This window comes from Clytia hemisphaerica, unplaced genomic scaffold (genome assembly GCF_902728285.1).
Source record: "Clytia hemisphaerica strain Z4C2 unplaced genomic scaffold, Clytia hemisphaerica genome assembly, whole genome shotgun sequence".
NCBI classification, from domain to species: Eukaryota; Metazoa; Cnidaria; class Hydrozoa; order Leptothecata; family Clytiidae; genus Clytia; species Clytia hemisphaerica.
The window spans coordinates 409664-428265 of NW_027104597.1; the positions used below are offsets into that span (position 1 = coordinate 409664).

The 18602-nt window shown below is 34.8% G+C and overlaps 3 protein-coding genes and 1 long non-coding RNA gene across 4 annotated transcripts; 1 reads left to right on the forward strand and 3 right to left on the reverse strand.

Moving 5' to 3' along the window:
• The first annotated feature begins 966 nt into the window (after window positions 1-966).
• On the forward strand, window positions 967-4250 carry LOC136824042 (26S proteasome non-ATPase regulatory subunit 7-like). Its single transcript, XM_067080196.1, has 6 exons — window positions 967-1219; window positions 1514-1606; window positions 1839-1936; window positions 2411-2491; window positions 2891-2982; window positions 3164-4250. Exons 1-6 carry the CDS (start codon window positions 1006-1008, stop codon window positions 3621-3623), a joined length of 1038 nt encoding a protein of 345 aa, XP_066936297.1. The 5' UTR covers window positions 967-1005; the 3' UTR covers window positions 3624-4250.
• Window positions 4251-4948: 698 nt separating this feature from the next.
• Window positions 4949-7883, reverse strand: LOC136824056 (chromosome partition protein Smc-like). The gene is made up of 7 exons (XM_067080209.1): window positions 7683-7883; window positions 7344-7430; window positions 6653-7048; window positions 6097-6155; window positions 5878-5916; window positions 5492-5519; window positions 4949-5252 (listed from the first exon to the last, which is right to left on the reverse strand). The coding sequence occupies exons 1-7, from the start codon at window positions 7836-7838 to the stop codon at window positions 5043-5045; spliced, it is 975 nt and encodes a 324-aa protein (XP_066936310.1). The 5' UTR covers window positions 7839-7883; the 3' UTR covers window positions 4949-5042.
• A 562-nt stretch (window positions 7884-8445) lies between these two features.
• Window positions 8446-11238, reverse strand: LOC136824060 (uncharacterized). Its single transcript, XM_067080212.1, has 2 exons — window positions 11131-11238; window positions 8446-10485 (listed from the first exon to the last, which is right to left on the reverse strand). Exons 1-2 carry the CDS (start codon window positions 11231-11233, stop codon window positions 8483-8485), a joined length of 2106 nt encoding a protein of 701 aa, XP_066936313.1. The 5' UTR covers window positions 11234-11238; the 3' UTR covers window positions 8446-8482.
• A 5437-nt stretch (window positions 11239-16675) lies between these two features.
• LOC136824059 (uncharacterized) lies at window positions 16676-18551 on the reverse strand. The gene is made up of 3 exons (XR_010849093.1): window positions 18380-18551; window positions 17678-17815; window positions 16676-16943 (listed from the first exon to the last, which is right to left on the reverse strand). It is a non-coding gene; the product is annotated as an uncharacterized lncRNA (long non-coding RNA).
• Window positions 18552-18602: the final 51 nt, after the last annotated feature.

Consider the following 18602-nt stretch of genomic DNA (forward strand, 5'->3'; position numbering starts at 1 on the left):
TTAAGTTCTTCCAGCGATCTTCTTCTCTTTCTTCTTTTTCATTTTTGATAAATTTCTTGATGATAACCTCCTGTTTCTTCACCTCTTCCTTTGTGATATCTGCATATGTTGCCCGTTTTGGTTCTTTAGTGACGTCTTCTTTGTTCATAGCTATAAGTTCCTCCATTTTCTTCTCTAGATTATGCAATCTAGTGTTGAAAACAGATTCAAATATTTGCTGACCTCCATCTTGACATTCTGCTTCCGTTATTGTTTGCGTTATTTGGTTACTTCTGATTCTTTGCTTACTTGTTTTGATTTTTTCCAAAAGTATTGGCGTGACTGTAACACATTTTTTACATTCGAAGCGTCGGCTTTTGTATTGCAGACAAAGCTGAATTTGGTATGCGGGAAGCTCCGAACAAGCATAATGAACGAATCTCTGGCATTTCCTACATTGTAACATGTCATTATCCTTTATTATTTCATTCGTGAAGCATTTATTGGCGGTACAGGATCCATATTTTTCAGCATTTTCAGTGGATTTTTCATCGATTGTTGCCATTCTTTTTCATTCATTCGCAAGAGCGAAGAGCGATTATGGTGATGCCAAAACTTGACATCGTTTGATCTCCAAAGTAATCATATTTTTGAAACCCAGAACTCCTTAAAAACCGCTGTTAACATCCCAAAACTAGCCTAAAACAGTTCTTTTCCTTTTTGTGCTGTATTTCACCCGGTAGATTTTCATGATTTTTTGCACAACGAAGCAAAAGAGAAAACTTTGGTCACCAGTTTTGTTCAGGATTTTCTCAAATCTTATCCTTACTTTTTCCTGATTTTTTGTTGATTTTTCTGTTGATTAGCCAGGTAGGTCCATAAAAGTATCACCTGTTTGTTTGTTCATGAGGTGTGTTGTTTTGTATTTCACAGCACCTAGAACAGATATTATTTCTGTCATTTAAATTGTTATTTTCTACTGAATTATCCTGTGAATTCGTTTTTAGAAAACAATTCTTAAAAAAAATGACCACCACAGAAACCACTCAGAAGCCTACTGCTGCCTCATCTCAAAATCCAAAAGATGCTATTGAAAGAGTTGTTATCCACCCATTGGTGCTGCTTAGTGTTGTCGATCATTTTAACAGAATGTCAAAAGTTGGTAACCAGCGCCGTGTAGCTGGTATTCTTTTGGGGTCAATACGTAATAAAGTTTTGGATGTGGCAAATAGTTTTGCCAGTAAGTATGGTCTTTATAGGATTTCTTTTTCATTCAATTTCAATCACTTTCAGAAAGTTTTTGGGCCACCAACAAAATTCTCAATCCATATATCACATAGCCTCAGCCCCCGCTGGGGGGTTGGACTTAAAAATCAGGGGACCTAATTTTTGCCTGGGACCTAAACCCAGACTGACGCTATGTATCGTTGAACATAACACATCAGTCAGACGTTTGGTGTAAATACCATTTATTAAATGTTATAGATTAGTTGAAGATGTTGAAATTCACTAACAGATTTTTTCCTTTTCTTAGTACCATTTGATGAAGATGATAGAGATCCATCTGTATGGTATCTTGATCATGACTATTTGGATAACATGGCTGCTATGTTCAAAAAAGTTAATGGTGAGAACATAATGTTTTTTCAACTGGATCAAATCCAAACTAGATTTATCCAAACAAATTCAACTGCTAGAAATTTTATTTACAATTGCCATAATACCTTACCATATTGATACTTGCGATATTTTAAAATAATAACATCCAAGAGATAAAAAGAAAGGTTAAGATAAGAACATGGTTTAGCCTTTAAGTACACATTTTCTTTATATTATATTTATCTTATCGATTCATTTAGCTAAAGAACGTGTCATCGGTTGGTACCATACTGGACCTAAACTTCATCCCAACGATATTCGTATCAATGAGCTTGTCAGGAGATTCAATCCAAATTCAGTAAGGCTTACTATTAAAAAAAGAAACAATTTTAAACTACCCTTTTGCGAATTTGAGGTCTCAGTTACAAACTAATAGCTTGTTTTTTAAAAGGATTGACCTTCTTCATTAACTGGGGGTTATGGAAAAAGAGGTAAAGCTCTAGTTTAGACGGCTGACTTTCTGCCCTGCCTATTCAAATTGTCAGTAAGCAGAGAATGGGCAAAAAGTTGGCAGTTAAAATTTTACTTGAATAAGATTGAAGGAAGTCATTGCATTGACATCAAAAGAGGGCAATACATTGACTTTAGACAGCCCACTTTATGCCTACTTTTAAATTCAAAATTAGAATAGACAGGGCGAAAAGTGGGCCGTCTAAACTAGAGCTAACAAATTTTATGATTATATTATATGGAAGTGATTACTGTGTTTATAACGATTCTTAAAAAATTGAGGTACTCGCTTGTATTTTCAATCATTTTTGTTAATGTTTAGGTTCTGGTCATCATCGATGCTAAACCCAAAGAACTAGGACTTCCAACTGAAGCATACATTGCTATTGAAGAAGTGCACGATGTAAGTGGATCCTTTCTTTCGTTTTCGTGTTCTTTTTCTCGTAATCTAAGTGCCTCTTATTCCTTCTACATTAGATGAACAGTTGTTCTCTGTTATTAATATTATAACTTCACTATAAATTCCATTATTCGTTAACCTTCCACAATTTGATATGGAGCTTCTTCTATGGGTGCTCTCAAATGGTGTATAGGTCATGGCACCTCTAGTTCCCTTTTCTGCGTATACAGTCCACGATCAGTGTAATCGGACCAAACTTCGATTAAATATTAGCCCTGTTTTGTATGATCTCGAAAATATAACAATGTCAGGATTTAGGAAATTCATTGCTAGACGATAACGACCTGCCATAACCACCAGCAGTAGTACTGACTATTAGTTATCTTCTTTTCTTCACAACAGGACGGTACGCCAACATCGAAAACGTTCGAACACATTCCGAGTGAAATCGGTGCCGAAGAAGCTGAAGAAGTCGGTGTTGAACATCTCCTCAGGTAACGATACTATTCAAATTTTTAAAACTCAATTTTATATGTCATATTTTCTTGGCTTGGTATCGAGCACTATGGTGGCTTTGGTTTTTCTAGGGTTTACTGTAAGGGTTACTGTAGTAGGACAAGTAAAAAACTTGAGATTCTCGAAATTATCTCTTTTTATGTTTGTTTTTTTCCTCAGGGACATTCGAAACGTTACAGTGGGTACCCTCTCACAGCGTATCACTAACCAAGTGTCGTCACTTAAAGGACTACACGCTCACTTGCAAGACATTCATACGTACTTAGAGCAAGTCATCAGCGGTAAACTACCTGTCAATCATACCATCATGTACCATCTGCAAGATATTTTCAATCTGTTACCCAACCTCAACGTTGAGGAATTCATTAAATCAATTACGGTGATGACCAACGATCAAATGGTAGTTATTTATTTAGCATCCGTCGTACGTACAGTCATTGCACTCCACAATCTCATTAATAACAAACTACAAAATAAGGACTTAGAACGGGAAAAAGAAGAAGGCAAGAAAGATAAAGATGCAACAAAGGCTGATAAGGATGAGAAAAAAGATAAAAAGGACTCCTCGAAAGATGACAAATCTACAACGGATAAGAAAGAATCGACCACCAAGAAATAAATGTTGAGATGTTGTTATTTTTACTCATTAGGTTTTGAATTTTGTGAAAAAAGGGATTTCAGTGACTTTTCCGAACTGATATTGTTCATAGAATGTTATTCTCATATTACAACTGATATATTTAAATCATGTTTTGGAAATGGCTAATCCACGGTAATCTCTGGATAGACGATTCTTTATCGTAACAAAGTTACTGACAATTTAATATTAGTATACTAATCTGATATTCCAACTCACCACTTCCTCAAAATCCAAATTTTAGATATTCGGCCCCCAGATTTTCTTATTGATTTCAAAACTTTTCGTTTTCAAATTCTACCAACAATGAAATGCCAAAAGATTTTGAAAGCACGTAAGAAGATATTGAACATCTCAGGATAAACTGTTAAGGTTGGAGAGACATCTTGCCTTCGTTTGTTTTTTAAATCAAATGCAATATTTCCACAATTATTGTAACTTATTAACCAACGACCAATATCGGATTGAAATGTTGAACTTCCACTAATGTTTTGAAAGTTTTTAACTACAGGAATTTTAAGCTTCTTCATTTTCCGTAGGATATTTTTGTTATGAATTTCAACATAGATCATTTTTTTGAATTTGCAAATATGTTATAAACTGTTTGTATATTTTCTGTGTTTGTTTTCTCCCCTTCTTCTTTGCTGTTTAGGGGTTTTTCTGGACATTTTGAGGATTATTTGCATTGCCTGCCCAGTTATTATGCGTAAAATCCTGTCACTTATCAGCGCTTATTTTTGTTTTGTCAAAAAGCCATCTTTTGACCAATACGATGCTAAGGAAAAATAATTATATTGAAATCAGGAGGCACCAAAGTCCCTCACCAAAAATGAAGTTTGTAGCACAAAAGAATAAAAGCTTTATTCTTTTCTTCGTTTTTCATCTTTATTTTCGAAAATTTTTGAAATTGTTATGTTTAATATAAAATCTTTATTTTGTCATTTTTATTTTTCAAAAGTCTTTAATCTAAAATTATTCCCGTATTAGGCAAACGGTCTCTCGCGTATGTGCGAGCTATAAGGGTCTCTTTTTTGCACCCTTGAAAGTCTCTCGCATAAAACACAAAACTTCAAAAGAGCAATTGAGTCTGACGGGATTTTTAAATAACGGAATATGAAAAATCTATCCATTGAAAAATTGGAAAATAGGCTCTCACTTCAAATGGGGCAAAGTTTTCGAAATTCAGTCTCTCACACAGGTTCGATTTTCGAACTTCACATCCAACACTTTACTAACCTTCCAAGGCTCATGGAGAGATTTTAACATATCATCAACCTGAAGAAGTGCTGAAAAAATCATTCGTGTAGAAAAAGTGTAAAATATATTTATTTCATTTTCATATAGAATTTTCTAATTACAAAAAAGCCGATATACGAAGGATGTTGACCGAAATGTCGTGTACTATTTGTTGTTTGTGGTAGTGGAAGGTGGTTGAGTGGTGGAGGTGGACGCCTTGCGTTGACTTCCAGAGGAGTTGTTGGTGAGGGATGTATCAAGTGATGATTGTGATGGGTGAAAGCTGGTGACTGAAGGTGGAGGGGTTGAATAGTTCATTGTGTACGCACACGACATCCCGGTCCTAAACGCTTCTATTGAAAGTTTCTGACGTTCCTTAAATAGAAGATGGATAGATTTAAAGTCCGTTTGTTTCAAGTGTGCACTAATGATTGATGATTTCCTTGTTATTTTTCAAAGAATACTTCAGCTCTAATATATTCTTCAGCTCTTATATATTCTATACCGTTGAAAAGATAATTCAAAGCATTATAATTTCAAAGAAAAAGCTTAAAAACATTTTGGAAAGTGAAGATGAAAAATGAAAAAAAAATAATCTTTTCTCGGAAACTTACATCTTGCTCTAGTGTTCGGTTTTTATTTCTGGAAAAAAAAAGAAAAAAATTATTATTACCCATACATGAAGCGGTTATTTGAAAAGCTTTAAATAGCGATGTGTATTGAGAAAATTGAGGAATTATTACCATCAGAAGCTCTGCAGCAAGATTTTTTTTAATGTGATTGCCTAGGCGGGCCACCCTTGTTAAAGCCTAAGGTGGACCACTTACGGTTGTCTAAGTGAGATCCACTTGTGAAAAGTTTTTCGAAAAAGGTTCATTTGCTCACCTTAGTGAATTCAACAATTTAGAAAACCCACCAAGTTTTCGACATAATGCCACAGAGACAGGAAAGTAATAACCTCCTAAAATGGTCGAAATGAAAAAATATGAAAATCACTTACAGATCGTTCTTTATTGACTTTAACAGCTTCTTAAACTCCCTAAAATTTTAAGTTTTTTAGATTTTAGATTTTCAGCTTCATCGTTTATGACTCATTGTTTTCCTATTAATTTTGAAAACAATGTATCAAAGAATGAGTGATCAATACACTTGATCCCAATCTGGCTCTAGCCAAAAAATGTTTTAAAAATCTACACAAGCATTGAGGTGATGATCTTACTTTTCCATATTGTTCAGTTCCTGTCGAGAGTTAGTAGTTTGTTTGCGGACTTCATTTATCTAGAAATGAGAAGAAATATTACAATAAATTTTGTACTACCATTCTGCTCAGCCACCAACAAAAGAAGCTTCTATACAAGAAGTAGATATACTGCCTAATTATTTTGTCAAGGCGAGGGTCTGATTCTTAGGGAGAGAAAATTATACTTTTGAAAATACTGAAATATGATAAGTAATACTCCAAAAAATGAAATTCATTGAGTTTCTTTGTCACCCAGAGAGTTTCGTCTTTACACCCGTCAAATTTTTAGCACGAACGAACGAACGAACGAACGAACGAACGAACAAACGAACGAACGAACGAACGAACGACGAACGAACGAACGAACGAACGAACGAACGAACGAACGAACGAACGAACGAACGAACGAACGAACGAACGAACGAACGAACGAACGAACGAACGAACGAACGAACGAACGAACGAACGAACGAACGAACGAACGAACGAACGAACGAACGAACGAACGAACGAACGAACGGAAAATATAACTTACATAAGGAAAAATGTTTTCGTTCAAATCACATAACGCGCTGAATGATACGATTTGGTCGTCAATACGCTGCATGATATTTTCATTTAATCCATCTATTCTCGTATTAATTATTCCTTCACAACTTCCTAATTTGTCTTCAAATTTCTCTCCTAAATTTTGAAATTTCCTATCCAAATTCTTGAGCTTATCATCTAATTTTTGAAATCTCACATCAGTGCTATTGAATCTCCTTTCGAACTTTTGAAATCGTCCCTCGATGCGCTGAAATCGTTCGGTTGTCTCCTTCTTAAAGGCATTCAGACTTTTTTCGTACTTTTCCATACGGGCGTATGTCTTTTTAGTTTTGTCGTCAACAGCATCTATTTTCTTGTTCATTTGTTTTAAATGTTTCTCGCTCTAAAGGTGCAAAAGTGAAAAGCGTGAAATATTAACCCTATGCACACCTAAAAACTCTTAACGTGGCACGGTGGGCTTTTGAGGGGATAAATTCAAAAAATTCTCGGCGTACAGCTCTTTCAGCTCAGGTCTCCTTAAAACCAAGCTAAGCTAATTTCCGTCAAAACTGGTACACGTTTGGTCAGATAAACTATGGACTATTCCTAGACCTTTCGCTTTGTATAAAATAGCTGACGAGTTTCTTAGAAAATGCAAAAACTTGTCTAGTGGAATACTATCGAAAAGAGTTTCTTACACAATTTCGAATGTCATCCAGTTCATTTTCCAGTCCACGCATGATTATTTTGCGGTCGTTTTCGAAAAAAGTCTTAGGCTCAGGTTTCTAGAATAAAAAGAAACATACAGTTGTGGAAATGAAAATTGGTGTGACCAGGTCTGACAGGATAGAATATCACAAAGAATGAAGTTCAAACAAAATAGTTTCGTAAAAAATACAATACATTTTGTTACGTTCAAAAACGTATCACAGAGGACACCCTGCACAGGGGTAACAAGTCGATAACATCTTTTAAAGGAAGATTCAATTGCTAGCTGAATTTCAAAAAGTAAATCAATTTCAATCAAAGTTTTTTACCTTATCATTTCGTCTAAAAAGCCAGTTTATCAGATGGAGTATAAAAAAGCTGAATGTCACCTTGATTATTACAAGTATGAACGCAATTACCGCAATGAAATTAAGAATGCTAAAAGAGTCACCACCAAGCTCATTACTTTCAGTTTTCGGCTCCATGACTGCTCTTGATATGTTCGTAGTTCCAAAATAAAGTATGGAAAGTAACGGATTTGATTTTTAAGTTTAGAATAAAAAATTGACGTCAAAAAATGTTCATTGCAGTGACTTCTCTCCACTTCATCCCTATGTCACAGCACAGACACGGTATGGAATATCTGACCTAAGTTTTGTCCCCGGTGGGAAAAATACTGACAATTTTACTGTGGGAAATTGACTTCAATTTCATCCCCATTCGAAATTCAATGTAATAAAAGTTGCACTCTAAAGCCATTTTTTGAGCTGAAAACAATAAAACTTCTATCCCCATTAGTATTTCGATAAAATGTTTTATCCCTGCTGTAGGAAAAAGTTCCACCGGGGTAGTGAGACAGGGGTGTCTTCCCAGTTCCAATGTGACCGAAACCAAACTTGCGGCTTTTTCACACAAGTTTATCTAAAAGACGGCGGTCTAAAAACCATCTGGTTTTAGACCTAAAAATGTCAATAGTACATCAGAAGGAGATCGACACAAGTCTAAAGAATAAAGACAAGGAATCCAGTCCTTATAGCAACCTAAATATAGTACGGAACAATAAGCAAGAAAGTAGATACGCAAAATTACGTTTTTTACTATATAATATATCAACAAATAAATAAATTAGTTAACAGAAGTAACATTCTTCCGGCGGGCAAATGAAACGAGTCCAAAGTAGATTTATCCAAAAACAAATGGTTAAGAATTGTGCCAGTGCTATATACAGTTCGATAAGTTTTTCCGTATCTTCAAGGATGACTTTCATATCAGTGAATAGGGCGTTCAGCTGTGACAACGATACTTGATTATAAAGACTGTAAAAGGACTCGCGGACATTAATTTGGGATAGGTAGGTTGTTATTCGTTCATATAATTCAACCAGATCTTCAAGATCACCGAGATCATCAGCGTCCAATGACTTATAATCAAATACGCTCGCAACTTTTAAACTGAGTTTACGGTTAGATTCGGAATGTTTTTCGAGTATTCGATAAAGAAAATCATAGTCTATGTTTTTCGTATAGTTCGAAAACGCTGTTGAAATCGAGTCAGGAATAATCGCAACACAAACTTTCTTAGCGAAAGTTAGAGGCGGTCGGTAGTACGGTCCATACATATCCGAAAATACTAAAAATAATTCGTTCCAATCAATTCCAATTAAGTATTCTCGAGTTGGTTTATAAATGGAGTTAAGAACAATGTCATTTACACATCCAAAAGCTGGTATAATAAACTTTGTGAAGACTTTGAAGGTAAAAGCTCTGTATTGTTTGTAAGCGGTATTCCAATCGATTTTCTTCATTGCAGCCATAAAACGTACATAATATGTACCATTAGTGTTTGAAAACGTTGAACCAACTTCATTAATCTTACCAGTGGTCTGATTATACGCACCGACGTAATCGATTCTAATAACGTAATCGCAAAATGGTACGACATAAAACTCGAAAAAATTACAAATTTTCAGGCCAATTTTTTGGTAGTCAATATTGTAGAAAAAGTTTATGGCTGGTCCATACAGCCATTCTAGTGTACATATTTTTTCCTTAAGTCCGTCATAGATTCCAACGTAGTCGATACTTTCCAAGTAGTTGATGACACACTGTAAGTAGGGTTCAACCTTGTTGCAAAACTTGTTCCAATAGCCATGATAATCAATGCTATACACATAGTCCATAACAGGTCCATAGAACCACTCAAAGCGATGGATTACATCAACCAATCGATTGTAAGCTCTAATATAATTGATGCCACGGAAAAAAGCGATGATAGCTCTAAAATACGGTCGACAAAAATCGACAAATTGTGAAAATTTATTTTGCCAGTCAATACGGTTTATACATTCCTTGATGGGCTTAAAAACGTAAGCCTTCAAATTTTCGTATGCTGGCTCATACATCCAATCTAAGCGCCGCAATTTGTTTAAAACACTGTTGTAAATGCCTTGCCAATCTACTTCGAGGACGAGGTCTAAAAGGGGCTCCAAGATTTCCTCATAAAACCAGCTTAAGTAGGGTCCAGCCTTTTCGAAAATTGGAAAATAAAACCATTCATATTTAGTCACTTCCGCAGATAACGGCTCATGAATAAAATCAATGAAATCTATAAACAATTGTCCAATATAATCAATATGCCATGATGTGGAATCTCCGTAATCAAAATCATCATTGGCTGCATTTGGTGGTTGATATGAAGGATGTTTTTTGTGGATCCGACCACCGGTATTTTCCACCGGATCTGTCAACACAACGGTACCATCAAAAAAAGTTTTCGGCTTCTTGCCAGAGTTATCATCCTTCTTTGATGAAGTGGATGGCTCATCATTGTAATTTTTATCAGAAGCACCCTTATCATCGACTTCCGAATTGACCTTTGCCGAGAGTTTACCAGATTCATTTAGTCCATCTAAGAATCCTTTTGCAGCATCGAAGGTTTCTTCATATGTCTCGATAACCAGTTTTGTAAATTTTGAATTAAAATATACGGCTTCTTTCGGCTCAAATCTGAAATCGATTGTGCTCAAATTAGCAATTTGAGTAGGTCTGTTGCCATAGCTACAGCTTGAACAAAGTCCAAATCTGCTTGGTGGCGTGTAAATTGTAAGGGCTGTCTCCTTTCTATGAATTGGCACTAAAACAAGAGAGAAAAAAGCATTAGAAACTCTCATTGTCCAACCAAACCAATGTGTATGACCCACAATGTAAAGCCCTGTAATGTTACTACAATGTAAAGGGTTCAAATTTTTAAGAATTCCAACAAAAGTGTAGGCATTCTAAGTTCAAAGTGGGGTTAGTAGTAATCAGGTTAGCCTGTTTACTTCTGGGAGTTCTCAGAAATAAAAATCTTTTTTTCATCGAATCTTCAACTTGGTTTTCTAAGTAATTGAGATTTCTGTTTTAGAGGACACTTTTAAACAACCATGGATTTTTTTTTGGAAGAGCACCATTTAGAGACTATGCCGGCTCTTATTTTAGCTGATACAGTGGAGGCGCTGTGGTATAGTGGTCATTGGCCTTGGTTGCTGCACAGACGGCTGAGGTACGATTCCCACTCGCAGCAGTTCACTTACCAAGTGAATGAACCTTCACACGGGTCAATGTGAGGGGAATCGGGTAGTCAGTTCAAGGTGCTAACAGGACGCTAATTGAAAGCGCTTATAGTTGCGAAAATGGGCCTCAAAGCCTCTTGCGACTCAACCAAATAGAAGAAAAAAATAGAACAAAAGTTTTTTGAGCAAAAGACTGGTTAAAAGTTATATCAAATCAAACGTTGTACCTTTACCAGAAGTGCGATTCACCTTTGGGTTGAACAGCGGATATAATCTTGCAGAAGAATAACAAAAAATAAATAAAATGTTGATAAAAGTATCAGAATACATCTTGCTCTTCCAATAATTCTAAATATCTAACTTTTAAAACTGAAATGGAAAGTATATATTTGACGTAAATTTTTTGTCTGTTTGATAAACGTGACGTCACTTGATATTTAAAATTTTATATTTTGATATTTTTTTGTATTTTATAAATTTTTTTTTATTATTATATAAAACTTAAATGATAAAATTGAATAATAAACTGATGAAGGCGTGGTTACATTACATTAATTTATTTCAAAATTTCTGAAATTTTTTAATAAAAAAACAAGATCTGTAAAGATCGAAATATTGTTAAAAGAAAATGTGTTTTTATGTAATTTTTTGGTTCACACAATCTTTTGCTTTTTATATTTGATATATTATATTATGAGTATCACGCAAGCTGTTGTCAAAAACCCGAACTTTGGCAAGACGGCTCACACGAACCAATACTATCGAGCATATTAAACCCTCTGGACAAGAATCTCATGAGGTGAGTACAATCAGGAAAGTACTGAGACGTCGTGACTGTATTGAAACTAAATGTACTGCAATGTGTTGGAGATCTTAAGCTTTGTGGCGGCCAGAAGTCTGGATGTGAAGCTGCCGTTTATGCCATCCTATCGAAGGAATCTGACTGTGATAGAATCCTGTTTATGGACGAGGACAACGCCTTCAGCCGTATAAATTGCTGAGGGTTGCTTTATAACGTACAAAAAATGTGTCCTTGAATTGTAACTTTTTCGGTAAAACCTATTCGCCAAATTAAAGACTCATTACTGGTGGCTATGAAATCAACTCGTCAGAGAGTACATCTCAAGGGGACCCAGTAGCCATACATACACTCTCGCTTTTGATTCTTTGCTATAAAGCATCAGTTCGAAGGACACTAATCAAGCCGTGTATGCTGATGATCTGAGTGCAGCTGGTCAACTCTTGGATCTACATATTCTTGAATGGTGGGCTTTTTTTGGTGGGCTTTTTTTCTCTATTTTTCAATTAATTTGGTAACGTATAAACGATTTTCTATAGGGAATTCGACTATTCGTCTCTTGGATAAAACAGATATAGAAAACTGTTGTTTTTAATGAAACAATACCCCCTAGAATCGCTAGCGAAAACAAAAACACTGCAGGGAAAGACTTTAGACACGTAGATTAGTTTATGACTTCAAAATGACTTCCAAATCGATGGATTCAAATCCAGGAACGAATGAAATTTAATTTTTTGTTTATGAATTACGTATTTCGAAAAGCTGACAATACCAGGGTATTATCTGGCGCTATCAGTAAGCATCAAAAAGCTGATAATACGCATGGAACGAGGTCATAGATTCACCCACTTTTTGTCAGAACATGATTTAATTAATATAATCACGATTTACTCTGATGATCAACGGTGACTGTCTACTTATTTCGTAGAAATCTTCTTCTCAATTTTGCTATTTTGTAGATATGCCTTTGCATCATTCCTCCTGGTAATTAGAGCGCACTTTGTCATCAATTTAGATCATCGGTTAAATTAGCATAGTTGAAGATCATTTTTCTAAGATTATTAAAAATTTGTACTGACAACGCATATAGTTTACTTTAATCTGTTTTTCTAATGATTTTATGAGATATAAGCTGAAATGCTGAAATAAGCAACTTTTTAGAGATAAATTATATAATTGAAATTAATCATAACCGGCCTTCAGTTATCTCGGTACACGTTTTCTTATAAGAACAAACTATATAAAAACACAAGACGTCGACGGCCAAGTTGTTAAGACCAAGTTAAGAACATTTCAAGGCTTTGTCGACTCTAAAACAGCCGGTTTCTTAGAAAAATGGGCAAAAATGCTCAAAAAATGGTAAAAATAAGAACATGTTAAGAACATTTTTTGTATTAAAACTTAAAAAACTTAAGAACATCCGGAGGCTTCAAAAATTTTGAATGTTCTTATAAAAAAACATGTAACCGGTCTTTAAATCTCGGTATATTACAAGTTTCGATTTCTTGCGGTCATTCGTGACCCTTTGAATACAATTAATTCCAAAAGATGTATTCATAATTGATATTAGCATTAGTGTATTAAGGGTGATGTTTGTAAGGGAATGTCCCTTTGTGATTTCCAAAAATTTCCAACCGTTTCTGCAATCTTGCGCAATTGATTTTGGGTATAAGTAACTCTAGCCTCGTTGGAAGTATATTTGAAAGAAGGAAATATAACTGGGATAGTGGGAATTTCAGGAGCCTTAAGAAAGTCTATTTTTACAGAAAAGGTAATGTAAGTATTTGAATAGGACATGAAAGTCTTTTTAATTATTTTGACCTGTAGAAACTAGAAAATAATTCTTTCACATTGACCTTTTGACATTACAATTTAGCTTTTCAAGTTAGGTATGTTAAACGGGTCACTTTAGCAGCATATAAAAGTAATACAGTGAAGTCCCTTAACTCGGACACGCACAGGGATCACAAATTTTTTCGAGAAATTTCGATTATTGAGGTTTATTAAGCATTGTTAACTCGGGACCATAAAAAACTTGTTCCAGTTAAGGAGACATTCGAGTTGTAGAGGTTCTAGACTCTACTGTAGCAGATAAAATTTAATTGAAAAAAACACCCCTGTCTCAGCTAGGCTATTGCGCAACACGGCAGATAATTCAAGTCAGTTATGTGTTCTGGAGCCTTTAAATACCTTGATGTCGATATCCCTTGTAATTGTTGACGGACACGTTGACGGACATGTTGACGGACATTTAACAACAATTACCTCAACCGGGCACTCACCAAAAAATAGGGTTCTCTGAGTCTTAGAATCGAAAAGTTTTTTTTAGAATTTCGTTCCGATACTTTATAAATCTTCAAAGTTTACTCGGTAAATCATGGTAGCATGATTTCCAAGAACCATCTCGTACGCATGGAGGTCGCACATTGATGGGGGAATTTTTGACTTTTTTTATTCAAAGATTTTTTAATTTGTTCGATTTTCTCATTCGGGTTATTTTTTGGCTTAAATTTGTGGTGTTTTTTTCACTATGGCATCTATGAGATTTTAAATCAAATTAGTTAGTGAGAATTCAATAGTTGGAGTCTCATATTTTTTTTAAAAGCAGCCGAGTTGCTAAGTGTCCAGCCCTGAGAATGGTGAAAAAAATAAGCAACCTAGCCCTGAAACTGAGCATGAACCGGGGAAGTAAAAAATGTGCATATAAAAACATTCAGTGAGATGAACGATTTTCAGATGGTGATGGCACCGAACCTTTAATCAGTGCATCATCAGATAGATCCTGAACTTTTGCCAAGATTGAGATGTCAGCAATGATGATATACAAGTTTCGGAAGAGCACATGGAGTTCCAAAAGACATATTGATAAAACATCTGTTTCGATCGTTTCTGTATAAAAAAGTTTAACCAATTCCCTTCAATAATGGGAACTTTTATTCATTCGAATAATTTCTAAGAATACAGTGGGCAGAACATGTGCATTATAAAGAATGTCTATGATAAGCAACGTCGATGCGAGTTCTTCGAAACGAAAAATTAATTATGAAGCTAATTAAAGATGTTAGTCATCAACATTGATGTTTTTTTCGTTTTTTTGTGTCAGTTTGTTGTGAGCAAACTGTTCAGTGAGGACTGTAGACTTTAGTCAAGAAAGGAAAAGTTCAAGGTAAACTACACAATCAGTTGTTATTTCAGTTTAATTTGCATTTCTAAGGTTCTTAGGGAAATTCCGGAAATAATCTGAATAATGGTTTCCTTTTCTATCAAATTTTTCTTCTAGATTTCAGCAAAAATGAAAAAAACAAAAACAGCATTTTTAACCAACCTCATTTCCATCTTTCTTACATTACGTCATTGTTCTTACGTCAACTCAACATCTCCGGCGCCATTATGTTTCTTACGTGCTGGACGTGAAATCATATTCCGGTTCAAAAGACCTTCTAACGTTCTCGCAAGTCAAAGTAAAGACATCTTTCTACAATGGACAAACATCAATGGCAAAGTCACCGAGACAAAATCATGTTTCTATTCGACAAAGGTAGATCAATTCTTTTGCCCGACTCCGTTGAGTGTTTATGACAAAGACTTGTTGAAACAAAGAATTTCTAGTTTAAAGGCTGTCGATAGATCGAAAAAAGTGACAGTTTTGACACACCCTCAAGCTTTTGTTCCTTCCCAACACCTTTTCGATTGCATATCAAACCACGATGCTCGAGATATACGATTCAAGGAATCTGACACAAATAAATGGGTTTTATCTTGGAGAAAATCATCTTTATCGAAATGTTTTAATCCCTCATATGAAGTAACAGTAACTGGATCAAATCAAGCCTCGCCAATCATCACAACCAAAATCACAAAATGTAAACAACCAAATGGCAGATGCGAAATAACACTTCCAGACGACGTACGAAAAGATGGCACCCTCAAAACAGTCTGTATAACCTCTATATTCTCATTAACTTTAAAGAACTATTATACCATCACTACAAAAAGATCGGAGTTGTGCACAGTATCAGAATTCAGTTCTAAATACCGTTTGAAAGTCGTGAACACCAAAACAGGAAAAGTCGTCGAGGATTATGGGATTTGGCACCATCCATTAGGCGGTGACAACTTGAACAAAACGACCCTGCAGGAAATTAAAAAGACAAAACAAAAAGTCATGACAAATTGGAAGTTTTTGAAAAATGCAAAACAACCACAAAATAGCAGATAGGATCGAGAGTGATTGACAATTTTGTGAAACACTTGATTCAGTTTACTGTATTGTTGCACGAGAATGAAAGCACAAGAGCACAAAATTTTGATATATAACTTACTATATCCTACAGTCAGTTCAAAAAACATTTTGAGAATTTCGGATATTTTCAACGTTTTTCAGAATTTAAAGTTCGGTTGAGAACGGTGATTTCAGTACTTCCGCTATATTTCATTAGATATTTTGATTTAATGGTTTAGTGGCCTCGGCTTCATTGGGATATTTTTTGAGCTTTTGAATCCCAATATCCTAAGGTCTTCTTCCTTCCTAAGTCTAATGTATGATCTTAAGAGTTGAAGCTCTACATATTCCAGCATTAACTTAGAGCACTTAAAAATCATTTGTAGTTTTTAAAATTTTGCAGGGAATTCCCCTTTTAATCAAATATTATGTATGACTTTGATTGCACTAGTCACTAGTTTATTTTATATACATAAAAAGACCAGTTATTAATATTTATATATTTGACTTCGGAGGACAGTCTTGCTCGCAGATCCCCTCTTTCATTACAAAAAAACATTTGAAACCAAATTCGTTAAAATTCGAGAAAAAAATCACATTATACCACAAAATTAGTCTACCAATGACCTTTTGAACTCTCCAAGTGAAGTGTGTTGCTCTGTAATATCGTATCATGTGACGGCATTCTTTCAAAATATTTTGACACAATCCAACGAGCAAGAAAAATGATACCATCAAACGAAGTATGATCTCAAATCCTTACACGAAGCACTTGTTTTCCTACTTTTAGTCAATTTACTTTTGTAATCTGTAATAAAATCCACGCTTAATATAGACTGTATGTAATACAAATGGTTTTGAACTGTATGTAAAAATTGTAATTCTTGTCGTACGCTACGTTTCAAACCAAAACAACAACATCTTCGTTTATTGAGTTTTCTTTCGATGTGAATCTCGATTCGATAGATGACATCGGATAATTGCAAATCGATGTGTCGATCTCGTTCTTCCATACATTTCTAACAACGTAAAATAAAGGAAAATCTCTTAGCCTCGCAAAGAAAGGAAGCAAACTTTGGATTTAATTCCAGCCTGTAATCTTTTTTTCATTTTTGATGTTTCTGGTTTCCCGCCTGGTTTTCCTGAAGGGACGAGCTGGAGTGTTTATAAGATACATTAATAATTATAAATTTGAAGAGATGACAAGTCCTTTAGAAAAAGTAAGGAAATTGTTTTATTACAATTTTTAAAAACTCCAACTTATTACATAATGGCAGAACCATTAAGATTAGGAAATAATTGGCAGCTTGGATCTCTAGGCTAATTTAGTGGTTGTTTTCCATAGGAAATCTTTCCTATTCCTCGACACTTTAATTCAGTTTAATTCATTTTCTGAGTTGATTTATTCACAGATTGTATAAAAAACCCTGGTCTGGAAGCGCATTGTTGTAACTTTTTGTTATAAAAATCGTTTTGCTCAGTTTTTGGTCACGTTACCAAATACTCCTCTTGGGATTGGTTCAAAAGTTAATCACATGATCAAAAAGTGAACAAAACAAAATAAGTTCTCGACACAAGTTCAAGTTCGCAACAATAAAAGGAAACAAAAGGCATCCAGACCGGGGTTTCTTATACGGACTATGATTTATTCTGAGAAAGATTTGGAAAACTTTGAACCTAAACGAGGGGGATATACTCGGAGGTTTAAAAAATGATAGAAAAATCCTGAAGTGGTGAATAAAATTGTTAGTACCTGATAAAGAGCGTATTCTTTATGAAGTTGGTTATTTTCATCCAAGCTTCCTTGTAAGATGAATCTAGTTCGATCTAACTCTTGTTTGACAATACTCAAATTCTCTGAGAACAACATTTCTACATCACTTTCATTCACCTGAAAAATTGGCAAGATCATAATGCTAAAAAGTTGACAATACTAATATGAAATACTATCAAAAAAGAGACAAGTTTAAATTTTAGACTTATTAGATTGATTAGTCAATAAATTATTCCTCTTCTGCAAAACAGTCTGAAATATTATTTTCCCGAAGAATTTACATCACATTTAAAAAAGACTTTTCCATGTCATAATCTACGTTTTCAAAAAACTCTGTTCGTCTCTATTTTAATAAGACCATTAGGAGAATATTAAAAATAAAGTCTTCTTTCTTCTAGAAGGGAAAAGGCACCCTGCTTGAGTCCTTTTAGTTCCTTGTTCCCATGATGTGCAAGTAAAGATAGAATTGGGATTTGATTAAAGGTTGTGTTTTTACATTAAGTGTTCTTAAAGGGTACCTTTTGTGGATTTCCAAAGTCCCGCTAAGGGTCGAAAAAAATCTTAGTTCAGGTCGAAAGTCGGGCGGCACCCCCCCCCCGTCAGCTCGCAACTCTAGTACCCCCCCCCCTCGGGCTTTAATCTAAGAAATAGTTAAATCTAAAAAGAAATGGAAATTCTTACCTAAATATCATAGCTTTTTTTAATGAAAAGAAATGGTTGATGGTTGGAATCATTAACCTTTTCCAAAGGTTTCGTGTTTTTAGTACTATATTTTTCTACTTCACTGCAGTAATAAACTTTTTATTGTTGAGCACTCTTTTGCGAATTGAGAGAAGTTTTACAAAGGTAACAAATCGTTGAAAACCTACGAAATTGTCGAAAAGTCTTAATAAGTATTTAAAAC

What these genes read in the sequence shown, in the direction of transcription:
- LOC136824042 (XM_067080196.1), top strand. Translation starts at nt 1,006, where the DNA reads ATGACCACCACAGAAACCACTCAGAAGCCTACTGCTGCCTCATCTCAA. An exon ending in TATGTTCAAAAAAGTTAATG is followed by an intron (nt 1,607 to 1,838) that starts GTGAGAACATAA and finishes CGATTCATTTAG; the next exon opens with CTAAAGAACGTGTCATCGGT. An exon ending in GGTGTTGAACATCTCCTCAG is followed by an intron (nt 2,983 to 3,163) that starts GTAACGATACTA and finishes TTTTTTCCTCAG; the next exon opens with GGACATTCGAAACGTTACAG.
- LOC136824056 (XM_067080209.1), bottom strand. Translation starts at nt 7,838, where the DNA reads ATGGAGCCGAAAACTGAAAGTAATGAGCTTGGTGGTGACTCTTTTAGC. An exon ending in AAGTCAATAAAGAACGATCT is followed by an intron (nt 5,520 to 5,877) that starts GTAAGTGATTTT and finishes TTTTTTTTCCAG; the next exon opens with AAATAAAAACCGAACACTAG. An exon ending in ACCGAACACTAGAGCAAGAT is followed by an intron (nt 5,253 to 5,491) that starts GTAAGTTTCCGA and finishes CTTCTATTTAAG; the next exon opens with GAACGTCAGAAACTTTCAAT.
- LOC136824060 (XM_067080212.1), bottom strand. Translation starts at nt 11,233, where the DNA reads ATGTATTCTGATACTTTTATCAACATTTTATTTATTTTTTGTTATTCT. An exon ending in GAATCGCACTTCTGGTAAAG is followed by an intron (nt 10,486 to 11,130) that starts GTACAACGTTTG and finishes CTCTTGTTTTAG; the next exon opens with TGCCAATTCATAGAAAGGAG.